We start from the raw sequence: 18,007 nt of genomic DNA, 5'->3' as shown, positions 1-18,007 counted from the left end.
TGCCCAGCACCTTGGGCATGCTTTTTTAATGTGTGTGTGCGTGCCTTTAGTGTGTTGTAGAAGGGAGGTGCCCAGGGCATGGAGGCCCATTGAGGCTGGTTTGGCTGTCTAAATGAAAGGTGTTGACTGTGTGTGTGTGTGTGTAGCTGAACCGGGTGAAGATGGTGGAGAAGGAGAAGAACGCGCTGGAGGGGGAGAAGAACACAGCAGTGGAGTTCCTCCAGCTGGAGAACGATATCTTCAAGAAGAGGAGCCAGCTCTGCCAGTACTATATGTATGTCTCTGACCCACACACACACTCTCTCTCTCTCACTCACACACACACACTCACTCACTCACTCTCTCTCTCTCTCTCTCTCTCTCACTCTCTCTCTCTCTCACACTCACTCTCTCTCTCTCTCTCTCTCTCTCTCTCTCTCTCACCCCCTATTCCTTATACACTGTCCACCTTTTTGCTTGTTTTGTGTTGAGGAGGGAGGGAAACTAGGCGGGGGGTGGGGTATGGTGTGTGTTTTGTTATATGTGATAATGATGTGTGTGAAAAAGAATATCCTTATAGGACAATAAAGACTCTATACTACACTCACGCTCGCTCGCTCGCTCACACTCACTCTCTCACACTCACTCACTCACACACTCACACAAGAGGATTCAGCTGTGTGCGTAGGAGACATATATGGACCACATACTAGCACACATACACATATGTGTGTACTTTCACATCACCACCACATCCTACAAGGAAATGCACACAGCATTGCTCTCAGTTGGCTGTGCCTCAGTGTCCTGTGCCATTTTGGACACAAAGGTGCATTTCATTCACCTATGGATGCTCCATGTGATCAATACAGTGCCATATCCTTAAGGAAGTGGCCATGGCATAGTCCTCTATAGGTTGTGGAGGCTGGTTGGTGACCCTGTAGCGTTGTTTTGGATGCGTGGCCATGGCATAGTCCTCTATAGGTTGTGGAGGTTGGTTGATGACCCTGTAGGGTTGTTTTGGAGACGCTTGTCACATTGCAAGTGTAATAAGCTTCAGTGTTGCACTACATGTGATGAAGGCCACATATTAGGGTTTAGGAGCACACACACACACACACACACACACACATGCACACACTCTGCAAGTTGCATTTATATCAGTGGCGTGTGTGCCCAGAACAGAATGCATTTAGCCAAGCACTTTGAAGTGGAAAGGGGGTCAAATAGTGGGGTGGAAATGGTTGCCTGCCTGGACAATGCATTACTTGTTTTAATGGCTGGAGCTGAGGTTAGTATTGTAATGTTTGGAGCGCTGCATCATGTGAGCCTTGCTTTGGTGCGCGGCGCAGCGGCTCCAGTGGGCACTCCTTACCGTTTTCCTGACTTCCAGTTGTGCTGGCATCACATCGCACGCAGTCAGCCTGGCTTAGGATGAGACTGTTCAAGTCCGGGTGTTGGGCTACTGTTGAACTGAGTTATTTATTTATTTATTTATTTATTTATTTATTTATTTATTTATTTTATTTTATTTTATTTTATTTTTTTTGCTTCATTGCAAATCCTGAGAAATTCATAATCAAAGATGAGCTGCTTGTTGCATGATTATCGTTAGTCTCCATTGGTGGCAGTTAAGTTGTAGTTCCGATTGTCACCAATAGGTGGATTACATTTCAAATTAAATTTGCAAGCATGAAATGGGCACAGCCCAGTAAACTGTCCATCTCCCCTGGCCCACTCTCACACTCTTAACCTCACGTAGTCTGTTTGTCCACAACTAAAACTGCTTACGACAAGTGGTAGTGCTTCTGATGCCCTCTCCTTACGGGATGTGAGTACGCACATGTGGAGTCGAGGTCGCGCCACGCTCGCCCTAACCCAAGCTGCAGCTGTGAGCGCATCGACCCGTCGGGATTCACATAAACAGCCCTTTTCTCTTCTTTTTTTCGGCCTTGATTCTTCATGCCCTGCGGCCGACTCTGCCATCTCTCTGTGTGTGTCTCTCTCCCTGTTTCTCTCTCTGTGTGTGTGTGTGTGTGTGTGTCTAACTGCACGCCTGCGCTTGGCTCGCCAGCCATGACCTACAGAAACGTGTGGTGGAGCGCGAAGTGGAAAAGCGGCAGATCCAGGACGACACCGAGGAGCTGACGGAGAAAAACAACAAGCTGTCCGAGGAGATGAAAGGGAAGACCCAAGACCTGAAAAATGTGGAGAAGTAAGTTACGGAACACGGCCCTCTTAGCACCGCTGTGTGTGTGTCTGTGTGTGTGTGTGTGTGTGTGAATATTGTGAATTTGCACATATGCTCCGAAAACAAAAACAAGAAAAAAATTCTGCTCTCCAGATAAGAAGGAAACCCTGGCTGGAGTATCCCTTCTAGCCTCCTCTGGTCAGCTCCTTGTGTGGGTGGTTTTGCATCATGCTCTGCTCCTTATTGTGCTTTAAGTCAAAGTCAAAGTCAGCTTTATTGTCAATTTCTTCACATGTTCCAGACATACAAAGAGATCGAAATTACGTTTCTCACTATCCCACGGTGAAGACAAGACATATTTTACCACTCTCTCACTTTAACACTCTCCACTCTGAGCAACCCTCCTCTTCTGTCCCAAACCTGTGTAGTTTAGTGGAACACTCAAGACCTCCCATGACCTCAGCCTGTGGTGTGCGAGTGTCGTCTCTGTGCAGGAGGCTGTGTGTGTGTGTGTGTGAGTGTCTCCTCTGTGCAGGAGGCTGTGTGTGTGTGTCTCCTCTGTGCAGGAGGCTGTGTGTGTGTGTCTCCTCTGTGCAGGAGGCTGTGTGTGTGTGTCTCCTCTGTGCAGGAGGCTGTGTGTGTGTGAGAGAGTGTCTCCTCTGTGCAGGAGGCTGTGTGTGTGTGTGTGTGTGTGTCTCCTCTGTGCAGGAGGCTGTGTGTGAGTTAGACCTGCCAACCTATATGCATTTTGTGCAGCAACCACGCATTTTAACATCAAAGTACGCGGGTACGATTTCTTACTTAAAACTACGCAAAAACGAGCAGACATCCAACATCTCCGGAAAGCTCACTGGAGAACGTTAATTAGAATCTCCCACAAATCTATTTCATACAGAGAGAAAGTGACAAGTGAGAATGACCGGCAAAGCAAAGTGGCCACTCGTTATGCTATATTTTCTGCAGCCAACGGTGGTTTACACAAAATACTTGAGGTGAGCTCAACCAGTAAATAGAAGAAATCCCTTTGCACAGCCAACTTAAAAAGGTGCTGGTGGATTGCAGGTTTTAAAGTTCATATATAAAAAGAGGTGGCCACCGCACACTGTTATATTTCTTAGTGATTTTTATTGAGCAACGCGTTTCGCCAGTTGCTTCATCAGGCTCAATTCAAAACTAAGCAAGTGAGATAAAATAAGGTACCATCCGAACAGGTGATAGGCCACTGATACATCACATGACTCAAGTCATCACATCAATTAGTCACATAGTCCATTGACTCAGATTTACTAATTGACTAATTGATGACCTATCACACAGCTCAACTAGTCATCTCCCCTACTAGAGGCAATCCAGAGATCTTTTTCTATTACTAGTCAAATATTTCACAATCAACATTTCACAATTTCAGTATCACATTTAGTCATCCTGATATATTAGAGTCCATTACATTGTTTACAGTATTTAAATGTCCATATTTGTGTACATATCCACAATCACATGAATCTATAAAAACACCAATGTTCACAGCAAATACATATTCAATAAACAGTTACACTTTTAACACTTTTAAGCAACATGTAGACAATTCATTACAGTTAACCTTTCTATTAAAAATGTGCCCAAAATGTGTTCCATACACAAATATCAGAATTCATATACTGGTTATCTTTTAATTAAAAATGTAGTATATTTTAAAGTGCTTCAGTGCTTGCAAGTACAATTACACCATACAAAATAATAGTAATTCCCCATCTTCATAGCAGAGTACAAGTTACCAATAGACCTTCCTATAAAACTCCACCTATTAATTAAAGTGCAAGTGCTTGATTACTCATATTTTCTGTCAGTGTTAAGATTCAAATTTTCAAAAGACCACAACTTTACAAAAACATACTTAAATCTAGTAGTTCATTCAAACCAGCAGGCTCTACAGTATTTAATTCATGGATCCAAAATGCTTCCCTTCTTAGGAGTTGATTAATCAGATTGCCCCCCCCCCCCCCCCGGATGAGGCTTAACTCTTTCAATACCCATGAATTTCAGAGTGGAAGGCGATCCATGATTTTTTTTTTATTTTTTTTTCTTTGTAATGTCGAGTCCATGCATAGTCCATATTTCCATTTCTAATTGCGGCTTTATGTTCAGCAATTCTTAATTTGAGATTCCGTATTGTTTGACCCACATACATTAAACCACATGGACATTTTAACACATACACTACATGTATGGACAACCAATTAATAAATTCTTTTATATGGTATTTTTTTGCCTGAATGTGGGTGGTAGAATATTTTAGTATCACTAGTATTTGAACAATGGGCACACACTTTCCACATCTGTAATTTCCATAAACAGTTTGGGTAAGCCAATTTGTCTGCATAGGTTCTCTGTACATAGAACTCACAACCATATCCCTCACATTTTTGCTTCTTTTAAAACAGAATTGTGGTTTTACCGACGACAAATTATCTAAATTAGGATCACAATCCAGTAAGGCCCAATGTTTGTTTAATATTCGCTTGACCTGTCTAGAGACCGTGGAGTACTCAGACACAAATGTAGGCCTACTATTGTTTTGAACCCCCTTATGGACCCTTTCAACAATAAAAACAAAAACAATGCTTGAACGTTCTATTTGGGCCCCAATCTACTTCCTCTGCATTAAGATAACATATGGAATGTTAAAAAGGAAGCCTTGTGGGGCCAACTATGATGCTGATAATGGAACTCTCTTGAAGGGGTCCATTGGAAGAGTTTAACAATTCTTCTCTGTCTATCTCACTTTATCCACAGATTGGCTAATGCATTTGTCATTGTACCCCCTTTGTCTGAAACGTTGCGCCATTTCTTGGGCTTTATTTTGGTAGTTGTCTTCGTTACTGCATATTCTTTTTAACCTTAGGAACTGCCCGTATGGAATATTTTGAATCATGTGATCGGGATGGAAGCTTGTTGCGTGCAATATTGTGTATAAAGAGTGAGAGTGTCTCCTCTGTGCAGGAGGCTGTGTGTGTGTGAAAAAGCGTTTAAAGCATTGGATGTGGCCTTGAGAAGGATTATTATTGAATATATATATATATATATATATATATATATATATGTCTTCCCACCGGCCCATAAATAGGTTTGCATAATTGGGTGCAAATGGAGACCCCATACTAGTGCCCTGACACTGTAGGTAATACTTATTATTGAACATAAAGTAGTTGGATTTGAGAATGAATTTAGTAAGAGTCATCAGAAATTCCACTGGTGCGCCACTCTCACTGGCCTCCAGAAAAAAAATTGATGGCTTGCAAACCACCTTCATGTGGGATGTTAGTGTAAAGACTTTCTACGTCAAAAGAAAGGGAATGCTTCGGTATAGACATCTCTCTGACCAAATTTAAAATACCCCTAGTGTCAGCGACATAAGATGCGAGTGTTTTGACTATGTGTGTGTGAGAGTGTCTCCTCTGTGCAGGAGGCTGTGTGTGTGTGAGAGTGTCTCCTCTGTGCAGGAGGCTGTGTGTGTGTGTGTGTGTGAGAGAGAGTGTCTCCTCTGCAGGAGGCTGTGTGTGTGTGTGTGTGTGTGTGTGTGCAGGGCTTAAATTTCACTGCGGGATTGCGGGTATTGCGCATAATTTGTTCAAGTCCCGCAACTCTAGCCATCATAATCGCAGAAATTCCCATACACTTTTTACAGCCTGTCTGATGACGTTAATATAGCCAATCATTAAGTGCGGAATGCGGTGCTATTGACCGGACTGATCAACTACCGAAGTTGAATTGAACATAGCCTCATGCAGACGCACACACACACGGAGAGAGAGAGAACCACTTTGGCGCTACGCAAATAGGCTACGCTACCATGGCAAACTTTTACATCTGGAAAGAGCTCCTTGGTAACTATCCTGCAAGCTCAGGTCACGTCAACACTTGATCCCAGAAAGATTGTCTTCGACATGTTAGTTTTTTGAACATTTATTGTATCTAATGACATAGAAAACATAATGATTTGCATACACATACCGCACTATGCACAACTTTTCTTCACTAGCGACTATAGCCTAAAACCGTCAGGTTGAAGGGGGGCTAATTACTCCATAGAATTACTCTCACGTATTTTCTTAAAGTGACAGTCACTCAATTACACCTACTCATCAGCAATGTGCACTCAATTGGACCTACACACCACATTAAAGATATGCCTAAGTGTTATAGGTTAAACGTCAATATGAGGCATTCAAATTACTAAATATGTTTAGCTACTAGTAATTACTAGTAAAATGCTATACTTTAAAAAAAATGCATTATTAAATAAATACACTCTATATGAATTCAAAAATATATGATAGAAACATATCACATAAGCTATCATTTTCAGTGTTTGTGTGTGTGGACAGAGTCAAGCAGAATCTAGGATGTCCACTGTTGTGAATGATCCCACTACAGTATATATTACTGATGACGTCAGGGTGGTGGGGGCCCCAAAATCAAACACTTTTTAAAAAAAGTATCGAGTATTGAAATCGCAATTCTTGACTTGGTATCAGAATCGACCCCCCCCCCCTAAATTGTGTAAATCCCCCCTACATGAATAACCTAAGGGGGGAATTCCCCCCATTTTGAAAAATGAATTTTAAGCCCTGGTGTGTGTGTGAGAGTGTCTCCTCTGTGCAGGAGGCTGTGTGTGTGTCTCCTCTGTGCAGGAGGCTGTGTGTGTGTGTGTGTGTCGTCTCTGTGCAGGAGGCTGTGTGTGTCTCCTCTATGCAGGAGGCTGTGTGTGTGTGTGTCTCCTCTGTGCAGGAGGCTGTGTGTGTGTGTGTGTGTGTGTGTGTGTCTCCACTGTGCAGGAGGCTGTGTGTGTGTGTGTCTCCACTGTGCAGGAGGCTGTGTGTGTGTGTGAGAGTGTCTCCACTGTGCAGGAGCCTGTGTGTGAGAGTGTGTCCACTGTGCAGGAGCCTGTGTGTGTGTGTGTGTGTGTGTGTGTGTCGGTATGCGTCTCCTCTATGGAGGAGGCTGTGTGTGTGTGTGTGTGTCTCTCCTCTGTGCAGGAGGCTGTGTGTGTGTGTGTGTGAGAGTGTCTCCTCTGCAGGAGGCTGTGTGTGTGTGTGTGTGTGTGTCTCTCCTCTGTGCAGGAGGCTGTGTGTGTGTGTCTCCTCTGTGCAGGAGGCTGTGTGTGTGTGTCTCCTCTGTGCAGGAGGCTGTGTGTGTGTGTGTGAGAGTGTCTCCTCTTTGCAGGACGCTGTGTGTGAGAGAGTGTCTCCTCTGTGCAGGAGGCTATGTGTGAGAGAGTGTCTCCTCTGTACAGGAGGCTGTGTGTGTCTCCATTGTGCAGGAGGCTGTGTGTGTGTGTGTGTCTCCACTGTGCAGGAGGCTGTGTGTGTGTCGTCTGTGCAGGAGGCCGTGTGTTTGTGTGTGGTATGTGCTGAAAGGTGTGTGTGTGTGTGTGTGTGTGTGTGTGTGTGCAGGAAGCTGGGGAAGGTGACCAAGTACATCGAGAACCAGAAGGAGAAGTTCACCCAGCTGGACCTGCAGGACGTAGAGGTGCGCGAGAAGCTCAAGCACTGCAAGAGCAAGACCAAGAAGCTGGACAAGCAGCTGCAGAAGGACCAGGAGAAGGTGTGTGTCTGTCTATCTGTGTGTCTGTCTGTCTGTGTGTGTGTGTCTGTCTGTCTGTGTGTGTGTGTGCATGCATGTGTCTGTGTCTGTGTGTGTGTGCATGCATCTGTCTTATGTGGTGTGTGTGTGTGTGCGTGCATGCATCTGTCTTATGTGGAGTGTGTGTTTGCATGCATCTGTCGTGTGTGTGTGTGTGTGTGTGTTTGTGTCCTCTGTTTCATTCTCTCTGGTCCCTGACTAATCATGGCCATTCCAGTTGCTGCGCCATGCACCATGGCTTAATAATCTCTTAACTAATGAATCTGGCATCAGACAAAGGCAAAGAGTTCTCTTCAGATCCACTTCCAGAAAAAGCAGCTGCTCCCTTGTAATCCAAAAAACTCAACCCAAAATCTTTAAATATTGAAGGGGAAAAAAATAAAATAAATGTAATTTGTTTATCATAGTGCTAAAGTAACAACTGGGTGAAATTTGTAACGTTTACACATAAAAAAAAATGTTTGGAGTAAGTCACATGCGTATGAGGCTTGTGAAGGTTGAGCTGTGCAGATGAAAGTGCTCGGAGGGCCATTTTGCAGGAAATGCCTGGGCTGTGTATGGCTGCTCGGGCCGCGATACCCTGGGCCGTCCTCTAGGGGGAGCTCCAGAGCCTGCTCTGTAGGAATCGGCTGGCCGGGTGAATCTGGCTCCCATGCCACTCTTGGACGGCAAGCTACTTGTAAAAAGGAACCAGAGCTATTCTTAGCCAGCATTTATATTAATTAGCCCACTTTCGTTTCTGCCCGCGTTTACATCCCCTTACAAAAGTGTGAGTGGTTTTTTTTTTTTTTTTTTTTTTCTCCCTCTCTCCCAGAGTTGCCATCTGTTACACAAAGCAGTTGAGCCTCACAAAATGCCTTTAAATAGCACTTCAAGTAACCGTGATTGTTAATTACAACTGAGTCCTGGACAATAGCCCAGGCCCAAAACTCAAAGGGTCCATCAGGACGGTCCCATCTTTGCCACTGGGAAGCACCATGGCTTGTTGTGTAGGTCCATGACCTGTGTGTGTGTGTGTGTTTGTGACTTGTCTGGGCTGGTACTAATTAGGGCTGGGCGATATGGCCTAAAAAAAAAATCCCCGATATTTACAAAAAATCCAATTTACGATTTAAATCGATTTTTTTAACAGCCCCCAAATTCATATACAAAAGAAATAGTTCCAAAAATACTTGTTTATTTTGATTTCTCCCTTGGAGTTAAAGTGCAATCAACAACAACTAGCCAAAAAGGCAATATGGCAGGCCCTGCCATCGTAAACTTTGAAAATGACTTGTAACCTTATGTAACATAACATTCAACATCAGTTATCTGTACATGACAGCATAGGGTGCTTTTTTTTCTAAACATTTCTAAACATTCTTAGCAAGCCTATCTGCCACCTCTGGCTTTAGACATGTAACAATCCCCCAAAAAAAAAAAAAAAAAAAAAAAAAAAAGCTGTGCCAGGCTGCTGTGGTGTACTGTTGTTGGCAGGAGCAGGTAGAGCAATCCGCTTAGCAACAACTCTTTTTTTTTTTTGACTTCCTCCACCTTGTCTGGGTCAATGTAGGTTGTGCGGAACCTTGGGTCAACCAGTGAGGCCATGTCGAAGAGCTCATATTTTACAGGGTCACTGTATTTGTCGTCAAGGTACCGCATTATATTCCCTTTTATTGTTTTGGTGAGCTCTGTGTCTTCCTCCCCTGGCTCTAGGAGACTGGTTGTGAACAGATGGAGCACTGGTTTAATGTATGAAACACTGACATAGGATTCCCCAGAGAGTGCATCAGTGAACTCTTGGAGTGGTTTCACAGCTTTATTTACCGACTCCAACACATCCAAATCTTGCCAAGTGGGCACAAGATGGTGACTTCTTGTCCGAACCCAGGACACGGACTAGAGCCTTCTCCTGTTCGAGAAATCTCTCAATCATTCTTTGGCTTGAACCCCATCTAGTCGGGTACTCTATCAGCTGATGAGTGGGTAGACCAAGCGCTGCCTGTACTTTGCTCATATCTCTTCTTTTTTTCCAGCTGTAAGAAAAGGCAGACACAGCCTTTTTACAAACCCCAACAGCACGATTGATCCGTGGGTCCTTCACACCATTCTCTGTAGTAAATAAAAAATACATAGGCCTAATCAAAACACATTTTAGGGGAACATACCACTACATTCACAAACTTGTCTTGCTTCAATTTCTGTACAATATGAATGCACATGCACAAAGGGCACACACTCATTCATTCACACACACACACACACACTTCATGTATACCATTATGATTAGATAGATTGATTGATTGATTCCGGGGGAATTTCAAAATGTATTAATTCATACATTTTGTCATAATATTGGCTTGATGCATTAATTACATGATGCATTACGTAGATTGTCTTGCTAAAGTAAAAAATGTCACTTGATGGATAGCCATTAGACTTATCGATAGCATCTGTGTCCAAAGCACTGCAGGTTAGGCCACGCATTGTCCTTCAGAGCTTTAATCATGTTGCTGCCGCTGTCAGTAGTCATACAAATGAGTCGGTCTTCGGCAAGGTTCCATGAGTTGAGGGCATCTCTTAGCCCCGGGGCTACAATTTCACCCGTGTGGTCCTCTGGAAAATATGCCGTTTGAAGGCAGACGCTGCGCAGAGTCCAGTCATTGTTAATGAAGTGCACAGTGAGACTCGTACGGTTGCATCGTCCGACTTGACCAGTAATCTGTGGTGGCAGAGTAAAAGGACTTATCTTCCAATTCTTTTTGACCCGTTGTCTTGTGCTACTATATAGATCGGGCAAGGCAATGTCGGAGAAGTACTTTCGGCTAGGTAGCACATACCTGGGGTCCAAAACTTTAATCGATCGCATCTGTTATGGCTTTCCAGCGGGCCGAATTCTTGTCATATGGGATGCAGTTTGAAAACGTTTGTGGCACGGTGGACTGTATTTTAGCGGCTGTGCTTGGGGTGCTGCTGTCTTTTTCATTCCGCAACATTTCTCCCATTTGACAGGATGCTTTTGTTTGAGGCGCGGCAGTAAATTTGTCGTACTGCTGCCTTTGCTAGCAACAGACTTCATACATACTTTGCAGCGGGGTGTTGTCTGGTCTAAATCTGACCTCGCGAACGCAAACCAATTCCAAATGACGGATAACACAGTGCCTTTCTTGGGAACGAGTTCTTCCCTGCTTGCTGCCATGTCACTCACTACTATCACTATCAGTCACTATTTGGTAAATGCTCTATCTTCATTCTACGGGGCTGGCTTAGAGAAAACCGTTTTTCTAATAACTGCACACTCGGTTAATCGATGTGTGTGTGTTTGTGACTTGTCTGGGCTAATAAGTACTAATGGTACTAATGGCTGTGTGTGTGTGTTTGTTTGTGACTTGTCTGGGCTGGTACTAATGTAAGGGTGTGTGTGTGTGTTTGTTTGTTTGTGACTTGTCTGGGCTGGTACTAATGTAAGGGTGTGTGTGTGTGTGTGTGTGTGTGTGTGTGTTTGTTTGTGACTTGTCTGGGCTGGTACTAATAAGGCTGTGTGTGTGTGTTTGTGACTTGTCTGGGCTGGTACTAATGTAAGGCTGTGTGTGTGTTTGTTTGTGACTTGTCTGGGCTGGTACTAATGTAAGGCTGTGTGTGTGTGTTTGTTTGTGACTTGTCTGGGCTGGTACTAATGTAAGGGTGTGTGTGTGTGTGTTTGTTTGTGACTTGTCTGGGCTGGTACTAATGTAAGGGTGTGTGTGTGTTTGTTTGTGACTTGTCTGGGCTGGTACTAATGTAAGGGTGTGTGTGTGTGTGTGTTTGTTTGTGACTTGTCTGGGCTGGTACTAATGTAAGGGTGTGTGTGCAGCTGGAGGAGGTGAGGAACATCCCGGCCAGCAGTGAGAAGATCATCACGGAGGCCACGAACAGGAAGGGGCAGCTGGAGGGTCAGAAGGTGGTGGAGGAGGAGAAGCTGGCCCAGGTGATGGAGAGCCTGAAGGAGGAGACCAAGGGTCTGCAGCAGGACAAAGAGGTCAGCAAGCAGCACACGCGGCATCAGCTGCTCCTGTGTGGGGGTGTGTGTGTTTCACACTTCAGGCCTTGTCTTGTCTTGACTCGTCGTGAGCAACATGCATGTAGTCCAATTAGTCAGCAAGCAGCACACGCAGCATCAGCTGCTCCTGTGTGTGTGTTTTGTTTCACACTTCAGGCCTTGTCTTGTCTTGTCTTGACTCGTCGTGAGCAACATGCATGTAGTCCAATTAGCCATGTTCTGTTATGCGAAAACTACCTGAAAACACAATCAAAACATTTGTTATTCTTTGCTGTGGCTTCTCCAGGCGTCTTTTTACTTAACACACATCAGGTTCACTTTTCTTTTTTTGTGAGACTTCTTTTGCTGCGTTGCAGATATGCAGCTGCCATTAAGTTCAAATCCATTCAACCATTTTTCCCTGTCCCACCAAGTCTGAAATGAGATCAGTCCATTAATTAGACATTTAATTCATCAGTCCTCCCTCCTCTTCATATAACCTGGACCAAGACGAGCACTGGCAAGCAGGACTGTGCAATTAATCAAACGGAGTCCCGAAGTCTGACATAGCGTTTCCAAGACGGCAGAATCACTGGATCTAAACAAACTTTCGAAGTGGCTTAAATAGCTCTTTACCCTGTCGTTCAAAGTTTATAGATTTATTTATTTATTTTATTTTATTTTATTTATTTATTTATTTATTTGAAGTGTGCAATTGTTTATTCTTTTATATTTATATACATGTACAGTTAGGAACAAAATTATTTACACCCCTTGGCAAATATTGATTTAATGTTGGTTATTCTCATGACCAACATGTTTGTTCTGACTGAAAATTACACCTGGCTAAAGGTTCTATCTATCTCTATCTATCTTTCTATCTATCGCTCAAAAAAATTAAGGGAACACTTCAATCATACACTGGATCGGTACTCTGACACTGTTTGGTTCTGAGTAAAAGTAAAACTTTTGAGGCGAGTGTTTTATTTTGCAAGAACTGTCAGACATTCTGTGAATGTAGTTTGAGAATGGAGAAAAGGCTGGAAGGTTTAAAAAAATGTGTTAACTGTGTGTTAAAAATGTGTCAAACAATTGTGGAGAAATCTAATTGTTCCCTTAATTTTATTTATTTTTTGTTGAGCTATATATATATATATATATATATATATATATATATATACACACATACACACACACACACACACACGTTTGACCCAGTGTTCTGGTGGCTCTCCCCCAGACGAAAGAGCGGGAGCTGATGGAGTTGAGTAAGGAGGTGAACGAGACACGCTCCCGCATGGACGTGGCCCAGTCGGAGCTGGACATCTACCTGAGCCAGCACAAGAGCGTGCTCACGCAGCTCAACCAGGCCAAGGACACGCTGCAGGGCGCCACAGACACCCTCAAGGAGAGGAAGGCCGCCATCAAGGACCTGGAGGTCAAAATCCCACAGTGCGAGCAGCAACTCAAGAAGGTATGTGTGTGTAAAGCTTCAAACAGTTGTAGATGCAATAGTAAGTCATGTAATGAACTGGATTATAGTCTGTGTGTGTTTGTTAAACTTATCCTAGATGTGATGGCAAGTTGTTCAATGCACTACATGCCTTTTTATCAGTCTCACGCTCCTTTATTTCCCCCTTAATCAGTCATGAAGCGTGTTGAGTGTTTTGTGAAATATCACTGCGTCTGTGTGCAGCAATCGGTGCATCAGTGGGAATCTTTTCTTAACACGGAGTCCCTCAAGTTGGACACCGACGCTTGATTGCCTCCATGTGCGGTGAACTAGCGGAGCCACCGGCCACATAAATCTCCGCGTCCACACTCTCCAAAGTCAGGCCCTGGGCGCAGTAGTGCACTCTGGCCCAGAAGAGTCCTCGCTCAGCCCAACGTCGTACTCCCTCACGTCGACAGGCCTCTACTGTTAGTTCCTCTCACGTCATATAATTTACTGTTAGGAAGAGTTGCACACAGCTCGAGTTAATGAGTTACTATTTAACTGTTGACTGTCCATTGTGAGAAGTCAGTCAATGAAATCTGTGCCATATGCTATCTGTGCCTTTGCCAAGTGCACCCTGCATTCAGCTGCAATGCTCTTGGATGCTGTGGCAGGACATGCATGCATGGTGACTGATGGATGAGAGGATGGAGGTGATCCCTCCAGGCACTGCGTGCTTTCCAGAGATAGGACATGCACATGTGATGCGGTGGTGGTTGAGGAAGTGTCCAGTAGAATAATCGTATCGCTGACCTCCCCCAACCACACATTTCCATGCCACTTCCTGGTTGGCACCGAAGCATCCCAATGTGCTCCTGAGCCTGACTATGTCTCTCTATCTGTGTGTGTGTGCGTTGCGTGTCCGTCCGTGTGTGTGTCTGTGTGTGTGTGTGTGTGTGCGTGTCTGTGTGTGTGCGTGTCTGTGTGTGTGCGTGTCTGTGTGTGTGCGTGTCTGTGTGTGTGCGTGTCTGTGTGTGTGCGTGTCTGTGTGTGTGTGCGTGTCTGTGTCTGTGTGTGTGCGTGTCTGTGTGTGTCTGTCTGTGTGTGTGTGTGTGTGTGTGTCTCCATGTGTGCGTGTCCGTGTGTGTGTGTGTCTGTGTGTGTGTGTGTCTGTGTGTGTGTGTCTCCATGTGTGCGTGTCCGTGTGTGTGTGTGTCTCCATGTGTGCGTGTCCGTGTGTGTGTGTGTGCGCGTGCGCGCCACAGGATGAGCAGGAGCTGGAGCAGGTGAGCCAGGCTGACGGGCAGGTGCAGGAGGTGCTGCGGGACATGCGGCAGAAGGTGGAGGAGGCCAAGAGCTCCCTGTCCTCCAACCGCAGCCGCGGGAAGGTGCTCGAGGCACTCATGCAGCAGAAGAGGAGTGGGCAGATCCCTGGCATCCTTGGACGCCTGGTGAGTGTGTTCACGCACACACACGCACACACACACACACACAATGAAATGTAAATGTGACTGATATTTAGAAGACACTGTTAATCTAAAGCAGCAAACCCAAACAGCGGCTCTGCCCAAATGACTCACACAGTTTATGGATCTTGCAGTCCAATAAATGGGCGTGCCACGACCAAATGAGTCCAGTGTTACGGAAATCCATTTCGAGATAGTGATTTGAATTGAGAGGGTCGAAAAATGACTAAAATATGTATTTTCTAATTTCACCACGAACACTTTCCTTAAAAACATCTTATCTATCAGTCATTGACATATCTTACTGTAAAACGATGTAGAAATATGATTTTGAAGGCCAAACGTGTAGGCTGCGCATTGAAGTTTTGCTAAAGTTGACGTTTTTCTTTTTCGTTAAGATGCTTGCTGTACGTGAGAACAGGAAAGTTTCCGTTTTCTTTGGTCTGATAACTTTGTGTTTTGGCCTCTTCAAGAAGTCATCATAAATAGGCTATCCACTTGTAATTATTCTGAAGAAATTTTCTATTTTAGATTCAGGAGAACAAACAGCCACCTAAACAGTTGTTGCTGACCAGATTACTCACGGAGATTGCACCCGATTGGTCCGATTCAGTTTGTTTTGGAGTTGGCGGCCTATTTAAAAACAAAAACATTAGGCATTTGGCTATTTTTCTTCTTGTCATCTTCTGAAGTTGATCAAACATTATAGGCTACCTCACAAGTTATGGACCCTTTCAAGAGAGTTCCATTATCAGCATCATAGTTGGCCCCACAAGGCTTCCGTTTTAACATTCCATATGTTATTTTAATGCAGAGGAAGTAGATTGGGGCCCAAATAGAACGTTCAAGCATTGTTTTTGTTTTTATTGTTGAAAGGGTCTATACGGATGCCTCACGTCTTACCGCCTGCGTGAACGGATTTAGAAGCTGCGCTCATCACTTCGCAAACTTTAAACCTGATTTTCTCAACTTTTTTTTGCTGATATGAGGATAGCCTTCACATTTTGGCCAATATCTCTGGGTTGTCTGTTGAACGGAATTGAACAAATGACCCCTTATTTTAAACCCTAAAGTCTGTGGATTATGAATTCAATAAACACATTTTTTTTATTTTGTCAAACTGGACTCCTTTTGTGGTGGCTCGCCTCATATGGCTCTCTGGATCTCATCCTACTTCCTCCTCTGCCTTTTCTGTCCTGTCACTTTAGCAGCTTGCTCTGCAAAACTAGGCCCCCCAAAGTTTCTCTCTTTGTAAGCTAAGGCCAGAGGTCAAAAAGAGGGGGCATCCATCTGTGGAGCAAACCAGGCATCAGGCAAAATGACTCTCTGTTGAGACATCACACTAAAAGCAGCGCTGCAGGTCAGAAGGCTGATCCCTCGCAGTCACGAGAGCCCTGCTGTCCGACTGAAGATGGCCTTTTTCATTTGATGGATCCCCAGCTTTGCCAATGCCACGCCACGAGCCGCCTTCTCATTCCACTGGGCTCTTACATCACAATGGCCTAGCAGCGGAATGAATTGCAGAGAGCAGGCGGAGGTCCTCCCGTGGCCCAGGGTGCACTGGGGCGTGCGCCGCCGCATGGCAGCCGAGCAGGAGGGCTTATGAAACGGTGCATGGCGTGTACCGTGAGACGTATACGAGAGCTGCTGGAGGCCATGCTGTTATTAAGGTTTCCTCTGTGCCTGCCACGCTCTAATATTGTGTAGATCCAGGCCTGGTGCTCTAAGAGTGGGCTTTTATTATGGTCTGGGCCAGAGCGTTGTGTTGTCATGCATGTCGTGCACGCTCTCAAATGCTGCTGTCGTCTGTCTGTCGTTCGTTAGGGTGACCTGGGGGCCATTGATGAGAAGTACGACATCGCCATCTCCTCCAGCTGTGGGGCTCTGGACAACATCCTGGTGGACACCATCGACACGGCGCAGAAGTGTGTTACTTTCCTCAAAGCGCAGAATATCGGAGTGGCCACCTTCATAGGCCTGGACAAGGTGGGGATCAACAGTTTGTGTGTGTGGTCTGTTGTGTTTGAAAAGGTATGTGTGTGATTTTAGTAGACAGCACTCATGCATTGGCTAATCAAATGCCAGACTCAGTCTCTCGCACACTGAGAACAACAAAATGCTGCCGAGCCAAAATGACTTTCTGACACGGTTGGTGTTGACTGACGAGCACTTGACCTTTGACCCTCAGATGAAGGTGTGGGAGCGGAGCATGGGCGCCATCTCCACCCCGGAGAGCATCCCGCGCCTGTTCGACATGGTGAAGGTGAAGGACGAGGCGGTGCGTCCGGCGTTCTACTTCGCCCTGAGGGACACGCTGGTCGCCAGAGACCTGGAGCAGGCCACCAAGGTCGCCTTCCAGAAGGACAAGCGCTGGAGGGTCGTCACCATGCAGGGACAGATCATCGAGCAGGCCGGTAGGGAGCGCTGTGTGTGTGTGTGTGTGCGCGTGTGTGTGTGCGCACACGTCAGGGCCAGCCCGAACTCGCCCACTGCTATTATTCAACCCAACCGCGACTCAAACCACGAATATCATTAAAGAGAAAACGGTGCCCCTGTGTGTCTGTTCACGTTGTTATTCCAAAATGTGGTCAGCGTCAGACTCGCACAGAAGTGCCCACGGGACTGGGCAGTTAGTGTCATAAGTCGATGTGCAGATTCACGCTGTTATTACGCTGCCATGTTGTTTTAGGACCTGACACTCCCCCTCGCCCCTCCCCCAGGTACCATGACTGGAGGAGGCAGCCGGGTGATGAGGGGCAAGATGGGCTCCTCCATCGGCTCAGAGATCAGCCAAAAGGAGGTGAGCAACGCAACACACACACACACAAAAACACACACACACCTGAAACAGTACAGTTTAACAACACACCCACTCGCACCTGAAACAGTACAGTTTAACAACACACCCACCTGAAACGGTACAGTTTAACAACCTGAAAACAGTACAGTTTAACAACAACACACCCAAACTGTACAGTTTAACAACACGCACACTCAAACCTGAAGCAGTACAGTTTAAGAACACACACACACACACACTCCTGAAACGGTAGAGTTTAACAACACGCCCACTCGCACCTGAAACAGTACAGTTTAACAACACACCCACTCGCACCTGAAACGTACAGTTTAACAACACACCCACTCAAAACTACAGTTTAACAACACGCACACTCAAACCTGAAACTGTACAGTTTAACAACACGCACACTCAAACCTGAAACTGTACAGTTTAACAACACACCCACTCGCACCTGAAACAGTACAGTTTAACAACACACCCACTCGCACCTGAA

The 18,007-nt window shown here is 45.2% G+C and overlaps 1 protein-coding gene across 2 annotated transcripts in view; it reads left to right on the top strand.

Moving 5' to 3' along the window:
* The window catches only part of smc4 (structural maintenance of chromosomes 4), a 38,029-nt gene that overhangs the window by 11,434 nt on the left and 8,588 nt on the right, over positions 1–18,007 (top strand). For both annotated transcript variants that reach the window (XM_048265237.1, XM_048265238.1), the window contains exons 7-15: positions 147–274; positions 2,054–2,194; positions 7,624–7,774; positions 11,646–11,810; positions 13,051–13,284; positions 14,511–14,696; positions 16,536–16,697; positions 16,900–17,125; positions 17,432–17,511. In XM_048265237.1, the coding sequence (XP_048121194.1) occupies positions 147–274; positions 2,054–2,194; positions 7,624–7,774; positions 11,646–11,810; positions 13,051–13,284; positions 14,511–14,696; positions 16,536–16,697; positions 16,900–17,125; positions 17,432–17,511 (1,473 nt within the window). The remainder of the gene's footprint in view (positions 1–146; positions 275–2,053; positions 2,195–7,623; positions 7,775–11,645; positions 11,811–13,050; positions 13,285–14,510; positions 14,697–16,535; positions 16,698–16,899; positions 17,126–17,431; positions 17,512–18,007) is intronic.

Source organism: Alosa alosa, chromosome 15 (genome assembly GCF_017589495.1).
Source record: "Alosa alosa isolate M-15738 ecotype Scorff River chromosome 15, AALO_Geno_1.1, whole genome shotgun sequence".
NCBI classification, from domain to species: Eukaryota; Metazoa; Chordata; class Actinopteri; order Clupeiformes; family Clupeidae; genus Alosa; species Alosa alosa.
Note: the sequence above shows the minus strand (reverse complement) of the source record. Positions and strands in the feature narration are given on the sequence as shown.